General features: G+C 47.9%; 1 protein-coding gene across 3 annotated transcripts in view; it reads right to left on the bottom strand.

Annotated features, from left to right (window-relative positions):
• PARD3 (par-3 family cell polarity regulator) overlaps positions 1-8,556 on the bottom strand; it is a 624,867-nt gene extending 616,311 nt beyond the window's left edge. For 2 of the 3 annotated variants that reach the window (XM_033166261.1, XM_033166262.1), the window contains exon 1: positions 7,910-8,556. In XM_033166261.1, the coding sequence (XP_033022152.1) occupies positions 7,910-8,029 (120 nt within the window). In that variant the 5' untranslated portion in view covers positions 8,030-8,556. The remainder of the gene's footprint in view (positions 1-7,909) is intronic. The other variant, XM_033166263.1, reaches the window with a different exon arrangement.
• Positions 8,557-9,554: the final 998 nt, after the last annotated feature.

Genomic DNA, 9,554 nt, shown 5'->3' on the forward strand with positions numbered 1-9,554 from the left:
AACATAGCCCAAGAGCCACATTCCCGTCTTGGCAACCTTCTGGGTGCTACATCAGAACAACTACAGTGAATTTTGTCTTTAGACAGTGAGCAAGTTTCTTCACAATCACACAACCCATACAAGCAAGCAAGAAGCATTATTGGAGTTCAAGGATACATTCCATCCAGGCAAAAATATAGTCTTGGTGCACAGCAAGGCTAGTGGTGGTGGCATGGCTTGGGAGGGCGGTAAGTCCAGAGGACCAGAAAGAGAAGACTGGAGGGCTGCATTGAGTTCCCCAGAACTGGTTTAAAGTATTATGATTTTAAACAGTTGTCAACTTGGCCACAGCTGCCCATGCACTGGCACAACTGGATTGCTGCAATGTGCAAGCCAGCAACATCTGGGGAACGAAAGGTTCCCAATGCTACCTTACAGGCTTATTTTGCATTCAACAAGAAGCACAGATTTCCACTTACAGGTATTTGGGTTTCCACAGCCCAAAGTGCAAGGATAGGACACTATTCAATCTCCCCATTATTATAAAATCCAGTAGACAAAATAAGGTGCATTTAGTCCTGTGTTTTCTTAAGTCTACTTTTTATAGCAAGTTCTGTCTCTTGCCATGTAATTAACTTTTCATTTTCCTAGCATAATGATCCCATTCCAACAACAACAAAAGATGTCATTTGCATTATACTTGACTTAATTTTGAGCACTGCTTCCTATAAAAGGTATTATCAGCACCCGAGAATTCATCTTTTGCTTTTTAATTTGCAAAATAATATGACTCTGACAGACTACTGCCACGAGGGCATGTCAAGAAAGGGAAAAGCAGAGCTAGAACAATTCTACAAAGTTCTACATAACTACAAAGTTGATCCTGCCACTGAGGCATCCTACAAGGTAATCTTAAGTCTCGGGATGCAAGAAAACATCAAATTCTGACCCATGTTTGTCACATACAGCACTGTTTCCTTTCTACTGCAGTTAGTTTGGCTTTCAAAAAAACTGTTATTCATCTTGTTGTACAATGGGAAAAATTTTAAATAATAAAGTACATAATTGATTACATTATTTCACGCAATCAATTTCAGTGCAGAGGAAATGAGATGCAGATGGGAAGGGGAGCAATCAATTACTTATCATTTACAGCCTGAAAAACAAAAGTGAACATCGACTGTGTTCACCTGACTGATTTGCATTCCAGACATGGAAGCAAATAAGTGAGTTTCACCTGTTTCTGTTCCTGTTTCCATATGAGTTCTCTGACACCCCTATGCTATGCATGACTGCTACTCAGAAGTCACATTGATCTCCATGGGGCTTTGCCCCAGGTAAGCATGTACAGAACTGCAGCCCTATAGTGCAAGCATATGCATGTTTAATCGGAAGTCAGCTTCACTGTGGTCAATGGGGTTTAGTTCCTGGCAAGTGTGTGGAGGATTGAAGCCTTTGGCTACACTTGTACATAGGTACTTACTTGGGAGTAAATTCCATTGAGATGTACGACTCCCAAATGTGAGTAGGCAGATGTGCATAGGATAATATAGTCACTTTTCAGACCTGGTCATGCCTAAATTGACGGTGGTGGCACTGTGGGTTAAACCACAGAGCCTAGGGCTTGCTGATCAGAAGGTCGGCGGTTCGAATCCCCACGATGGGGTGAGTTCCCGTTGCTCGGTCCCTGCTCCTGCCAACCTAGCAGTTTGAAAGCACAAAGTGCAAGTAGATAAATAGGTACCGCTCCAGTGGGCATGCACTGCTCTGGCTCACCAGAAACGGCTTAGTCATGCTGGCCACATTACCCGCAAGCTGTACACCTCCCGCAGCGTACTGGCTCCCTCGGCCAGTAAAGCAAGATGGTCACCGCAACCCCAGAGTCGTCCGCGACTGGACCTAACGGTCAGGGGTCTCTTTATCTTTACTTTTTTATGGGTTAATTCTTTCCTCTAGTAAAAGCATTTTTATAGGTGAACCTGGAATCTACCATGTCTACCTGGAGTAAGTTCCACTAAGCACAATGGAATTTACTTTCAAGTAAGCATGCATAGGATGGCCCAACGGAATAATTATTTATACGAGGGATGGGAAACCTACGCGACACCCACCAACCGAAGTTGTTGGAGTTGCAACTACTCTTACTCCCCAACCAACACGGCCAGTGGTCAGAAATGATGAAGCCCAACAACTTCTGAATGATCAAGGTTCTCCATCCATGATTTACATAGTGTATGTTACACATCACAAACTAACTTAATAAGGGGAAGGTACATGCCCCAGAGAGCACACAATCTACATTTCAGAGTTGGTACAGAGGAAGATGAGGACTGGCAAAGGCAAGAACAGGGGTTAGCAACCTAAGGCGCATGAGCCACAAGCGGCCCACGGGTGTCGTTTAACCAGCCCATGAGCAGCCCCCCAAACCGAGCCGCCCACTCGGCAAGTCCCCGCGTCCTGCACTAAACCAGCGCACCGTGGCGTGGGGACTCGCTTCCGCGGCACTGGAAATCAACTCTGCACATACACAGATGCTTGAAATCACGTCTGCTCAGACACAGATGCCAGAAATCGCGGGTGCACAAAGTGCCTGCATAAGACCAGAAAAAGAATACAATGAGTGTTTCAAAGGTTTACCGTTCAAATGCAAACCATTTTGACCAATAATACCAGCAGGACAATCTATCAGTATATTTGAATATTTAAATATATGGCCATCCATTTGCATATCCTCTATTTTGAAGTTATTTGTACAATTTCTCCCAATCAAGTTTAACCATACCATAAAGCTTTTTGTCGATGGGGTGAGGCCATAAAGCAGCAGTGGGGGACCCTCTACATCTTGTTCAATTCCAGCTCTCATCACCACCAGCTAACACTGCCAATGGTCAAGGATGATGGGAGTTGTGGGCTTGAAACATCTGGAAGCAGCACAGATTCCCCATAAAGCATTCAGTATCGTATATTAGATTGCTATAATCTGCCCTATAACCATAGGGTAAAGAGCAGGTTTAGGATAGGATAAACAAACATTTAAATTAGTAGCATAGTATTTTCTTATGGATGGCAGCACTGCCTACAAAACATTTCACATAATGCATATTTAGGTATTCAGTTAAGTACTATTACAGTATAATGTGATGATCTGGGAGAGGAGGAGGATGCACATTTAATGTACAACTTAATAACATTCTGGAGACACCTTGGTATCTCTGCTGAATGAAAACATTGCCATATGAAAATATTATTCAGACACGCAGCAGAGCGTATGCTACAGCCCTCTGACATGTCTGAACCTCCTCTGGGGTTTGAGAGCTTGAAAGCATCATCATCTTAAAGTCCTCACCCACCCTCCATACATATGTGAGCTGGCATATCTGAGTGAGAGGCACCTCTCTCCAAAAACAAAGGGATTCTTCATACATTAGATTTTTAAGTACAGGTATATGCAGATGGTGACAGCAGTCACGAAATTAGAAGACGCCTGCTTCTTGGGAGGAAAGCAATGACAAACCTAGACAGCATCTTAAAAAGCAAAGACATCACCTTGCCGACAAAGGTCCGTATAGTTAAAGCTATGGTTTTCCCAGTAGTAATGTACGGAAAGTGAGAGCTGGACCATAAAGAAGGCTGATCGCCGAAGAATTGATGCTTTTGAATTATGGTGCTGGAGGAGACTCTTGAGAGTCCCATGGACTGCAAGAAGATCAAACCTATCCATTCTCAAGGAAATCAGCCCTGAGTGCTCACTAGAAGGACAGATCCTGAAGTTGAGGCTCCAGTACTTTGGCCACCTCATGAGAAGAGAAGACTCCCTAGAAAAAACCCTGATGTTGGGAAAGATGGAGGGCACAAGGAGAAGGGGACGACAGAGGATGAGATGGTTGGACAGTGTTCTCGAAGCTACTAACATGAGTTTGGCCAAACTGCGGCAGGCAGTGAAGGATAGGCGTGCCTGGCGTGCTCTGGTCCATGGGGTCACGAAGGGTCGGACACGACTGAATGACTGAACAACAACTAATATGCTAAAACATCTTAAGTGTGCCCCTAAGTACACAAAGCACGAAAGCTACAGGTTGATGTTTGTGTACCATTATATCATACCTACTGTTGTTGCACTTAGGAAAACAAGATTGTCTGGAGCGTACTTCCAAATAACACTTTGTAGCAACCCTGAGTTTGCTGTGGTGCAATGTTGAAACAATCCCAAACATTAATTGTTTGGGAACCAGAGAGCAAACATCGAAAAGCAAACTTGAAACTCTGTCAAAACCCTTCCCACCTTTTAACAACACAACTGAAGGAGTCTCGTGAGCCACCTCTCTAATCTCTTTCCCCTGCCCACGTGCAACCATGCATAACCTGGTACTGTATTCAGCTAAAGTTAAGACACTGTATTCCAATAAGTTATCAATGGCTGATAGAATAGAGGAAGATAACTTCTTGAGAACAAGAGTATGAACACACTTGCTGAAAGTAAAGGGGGGTTGGCTGCAATGCCCAAACAAGCCAGTTTTCTTATTTTTTAAGGAAAAGGAGGTGTCAACGGGTACATGAATAACAGAGCCCAAGATTCTTACTTCACATTATTGCCAGTGTGGTGTAGTGATTAGAGCATCAGAGTAGGACCTGGGATTCGGAGACTAGAGTCAGTGGCGGAGCTTCATTCTCAAGCACCGAGGGGGGGGGCAGGCAGGGTCGGGGCTGGGGCACCGCCCAAAGGGGCGGACACGCATACTGGGGGGCGTGGCACGCAGCCTGCGGGGGCAGGGGCACCCAGCATGGGCGGGGGGCAGCCGCAATGGAACCCCACCGGGATTGTGCTGATAGGGCCAGTGCACTCCCATTGCCCCCCCCTTCCTACCCCCCTGACTAGAGTCTACATCCCTACTCAGCCATGGGCCCCAATGGGTGACTTTGGGTGAGTTTCTATCTTGCAGTCTAGCCTACCACACAAGGTTGTTGCTAGGATAAAATGGAGAAGGGGAGAGAAACAGGTATGCCACTTTGAGCTCCTTGGAATAAAAGTGAGATATAAATACAATTTTAAAAAAAATCTCTTTCAGGCAAGTTTTCTTAGAGGCAGTTCCATAGCATGCAAAACAGCAGCAACCTCCAGCCTGTTATATGTGTGATACCCTACTTCCCAAGGTGCGTCTGCAATCATCTCCAGTTGCCTGTTTCAAAATGAAAACTCCATCATGCACCACCTTTCATCTGGCTTTAAGAAGTGCTGGGCATGTCAAAGGCAGTGCTATATAAGCAAGGGCACCATTCTTTTCACACTGTCCTGCGGTTTGCAGGCAACATGCTGCTGCTGCTGCCTCTACCAGCCATTCTGATATGACTCACAACCTGCTGGGCTTGTCTCTCACTAAAAGCCAGCTCTCCTCTTCACAGCAAGGCATTTTCTTGCACTTTGGATGGAGGTTCAAGCTGTGAATAGAAACACTTCTTAGGAGCTTACATACCTCGATTGGGGGGGGGGGGTGTCCTATTTTGTTTTCCAAAATAAATAGGTTGCTTATTTTCCTAACAGCGCCCTTTTTTTGTTTGTATTTCCTTAAATCATTTGGATTTTCCCATGGATTTGGTCCCCCACCCCACCCAGAACAAGTAGCACAGTGAACACACAAGGCTTATTGGCCAGCTACCTTAGAATCAAGAGTCTACTGTGTTTTGTTATTTTCAATGCACGGTTCTAAAATATAGTGGGAAGTAGGAATATCAACAGAAAAGGATTGTATGGCTTACCCAGACACCCCTTCCTGTAATTACCCATGCTCTCTCTCAATTCCAAACAACGTCCAAAATTTTTCCCCCAAGCTGAAAGATAGAGATGAGAACTAAACATCTCTGGAATAAAAGCCTGCAATCAACTTGTCAATCAAAGGGAAAGTTACAGAATTACAGAATGTATTTTCTTTCTGTTTTAAAAAAGGGATTGTATCTTACAATAAGGCAGAAGAGCTGAACATTACAGATTGCTATGTATTCTGCCAAAACTACATCAGAATTGTTGTATTATTATTATTATTATTATTATTATTATTTTGCAGGCATCCTGCAAATCCAGTAAAAAATCCAAGCAAGCTTTATATGAGGCAGAAGGACATGTGAACTCCAGTGGACAGTGTGCTCCAGAACAACAGAGCAGTTACAGTTCTGGGCATATTCTAATTTTGCTCAGCACCTCATGGAACCCACAATTAAACAGTTGCTTATGTTTCCCACCACCCAAAAAGGCAATTGTGCAATGGAGGGATTTCAGTCCCTGGGGTGTCTTACAGCATCACTCTCTCCTTCCCCATACAAAAGTAGGCAAACACACTCTGCATGCTGACAGTGTTTCAGGAAGCATGGTGAGGATATGATGGCTGCATCCAATGTTAAGCCACATTCAAAGGAGGCCCACCAAAATGAATGAACGTGACTAACCTATGCCCATCAATATCAGTGGGTTTACTCTGATTAGCAATTAGGTGGGTATAGCCCGTAATTTGTGCAAAATGTGAATTACACAATTATAATCATGGCACAGCTATTTATCTTTCAGGAAAATAGAACTCACTTAAATGGTGGGGGGAATAAAAGAAGTCTAATTTTTGCTTTAGTTAACTAGTTCTGTGTTTGAGAGCTGAAAGGAGGTGGAAGAAAAATAAAGCTCGGAGTTTATTTATTTTTTAATAGCAGAACTCAGTTACTGTTCCTATGCAGGCATGAGAACTCCATGATTTCACGTTTAGGGTTTTCTCTCTCCGGCCTGGACTAGCTGGAAAGCCTGGGGCTGGATTTCAAGTCTTTGCAGTAACCACAGCTCACGAAGAGAGGGGGTGGGGTGAAATTTACACGGTGCAGGAAGGAATGAAAGAAGGGGTTTTTCCTTTCAAAAAACAGTAACACAGCGTTGTTGTTGTTTTTGAAAACCCACAAACCTTTGCGGATATAACTCGCTGTTGAACAACAACGCCGGACTACAACTCCGTGTAACAATTGCAACTGGAGAGTTGTCAGCCTTGAGTGACATCTTACAGCCTGGCTGCGCTTTGCAACCCTCGGCGTGCATAGGCGATAAATGCAAAATAAGCAGCTCTCCAACACCATCCTCCTCCTCCTCGGAATTGGAGGGGGTGGGCGGGGGTCTTTATAAGTAGGAATGGGGGAGAGAGGCTGAACTACAGCCACGACGACCACTTGCTGGTTCCAACCCCCCCCCCCCAACAAAAACTGCAACAAAGAGTTCAGGCCCCAAAAGCCACGCGCGACTCTCTCTCGCAACTGTGTATCTCGCCACACCGGACTTAAAAAAACAACACGCAAGAACCACAAATCTCAGCGAAAAAGCACAAAAGGAGGGGAAAGGAGCCATGATGTTCAGCCAGCCCCAAACTCGGAAGCTTCCCATTTCCAATCGCGCTCTCTCTCTCACACACGCATACTCTCTTCCTTCTGGATCAGTAACAGGGACGGATACATGAGTTCGGGGCGCTCGAAAGTTTATTGTCCCGGGGCGGGAAGGGGGAGGCGGCGGCGACGGACGACGGAAAGCGTAAGGAAGCGATCCCTGCTCCCCAAAACTCTCGTCCACGCTTCCTTGGGAGACTTTCCGAATCCCAGCTACAGCTCGGCTGATAAAGCTCCCAACCCCGGGCAGGGGGTGTCCTGATCGGAGCCCCCCTCGCTCCTCTCGCTCCCTTCCCCACCAGCCTCCACTTTTTGCCTCTTTCCAGCTCCCTCCCCTCTCCAGGAAGCGCCATATTGATCCCAGGCGCCCTCTCTCTCTCTCTCTCCCTCCCTCCCTCCTCCTCCAGCTGCTGCTGCTCCTTCGCCTCCAGCCCGTCTTTCCTGCTCACCTCGCCCAAGTTCTCTCCCCCTCCCCGCCGCCCAGCTCCCCCACCCTTCGGCCCCCACGTCGCGCCCACACACTCACCTTGCCGATCGCCTTCCTGTACCTGGTCACCGCTTGCTCGATCAGACTGAAAACTTTCATCTGGCCGTCCCCGCAGGGCACGACCACCCGGGTCCGGCCGAAGCACACGGTGACTTTCATCCTGCCGCCCAGCGCGGCTCCCGGCCCCGATCCTCGGCCCGGCGCTTCCCGGAACCCGCTGCTACTACGTGCAGCCCGCGATCGGCGGCAGCGCGGAGGGAGACGAGCGCCGCTCGGCTCGCCCTTCGCGCTTCCCCGCTTTCGCGCCCGGCCAGCAGCGCCAAGCGGGAGCCCGGCCCGAGGGCGGGCGGCTGGCGGAGCCTGCAGCTACCAAGTCGGCGGAGTCCCGTGGCGGCGCGAAGGGGGAGGCCCGGGCGGGCGCCCGTTCACATGCTGCGGGGGGAGGAGGAGCGGGGCGCCGCCGCTGCCGCCGCCGCCAGCGCTAAGCAGGCATGCTCGCTCCTCGCTCGTTCACTCGCTCGCTGCTCGCCCGCTCCCTTCCTGGCGCGCCAGCCGCTGCCTCTGGCCACCTGTTCGGCGTCTCCTCCTGCGCGCAGCTAGGCGGCGGCTTGCCTCACTCCTGCGACGCGGGAAGGGCCGGGCTGTCTCCCCGCGAAGGCCGTGCAGGGCATTGCTCTTCGCCAGCCGCTCTCCAAGTCTCCCCGCCCCGTTAAGGGGTCAGATGCATGGCCAGGCGCACTAGGTATCCGCCAGCTCTCTTCTTCTTTTCTCGGACTCGGAGAGCTGGTTGTTTTCCACCTTCCTACCACTTTGAAAGTTTTGCCCTACTTCCTGACTGTTTGCTTTCCCGCTATCAGGTTTATTCCGGAGTAACTTTCGACTTGCAAACAGTCTCCTGGTCCAGGGAGGCCGCAGTCCTAAATGGTGTGGGTGCTGGGGCGCCAGGCCTCTCCGCCTTGGTGGAATTAAGTGAGCGCGCAGCAGTTGTGGCTCCAGAGATTGGGTGATCCGCAACAGATGCGCAGCCCCAGCTGGTTCGGGATTACTCGGTGGAAAATGTGCGCAGCGTTAGGAGAGGAGTAAGGCTGCCGGCCCATGCCTACTTTCCACTGAGAGCAACAGCAGGGTTCTGTGCATGTTGACACACAAGTAGGCTCCACTGTGGTCGGGAAGTAAGTGGGTATCTGAAGAAGTGTGCATGCACACGAAAGCTCATACCAAGAACAAACTTAGTTGGTCTCTAAGGTGCTACTGGAAGGAATTTTTTTATTTTATTTTGTTAGGATTGCAGACTTAGTCTCCTCAAAGAATCCCTTCAGACTGGTTTTTTGTAAATGCATTTTGCAACATGCCAGTTTATACAGTAGTAGTACATTAGTGGTGGATTTATGCCAAACCATCCAAGCATCATTCCACTTTATTAGTTGTTCTGTGATACTTCCTCTGCATCATCGCATTATTGCCATCTAGAGGGGCACTCTTATGCTATAGCACCACAAAAGTGGATCATTTGTGGGATAAAAAAATTCCAGGTTCTCAGCAGAAAGTTATGGTGCGTGCACTGGTGCACAGCAGCGTGTCCACCCTGAGACTTTTGCAGTTGCAAACAGCATTGAAAGCATAAACCTGTAGCTACCAGAAGATAAAAGTGAGATAAAGCACTCCTACAGACAATGTCAGCAAG

This window comes from Lacerta agilis, chromosome 12 (genome assembly GCF_009819535.1).
Source record: "Lacerta agilis isolate rLacAgi1 chromosome 12, rLacAgi1.pri, whole genome shotgun sequence".
Classification (NCBI taxonomy): domain Eukaryota; kingdom Metazoa; phylum Chordata; class Lepidosauria; order Squamata; family Lacertidae; genus Lacerta; species Lacerta agilis.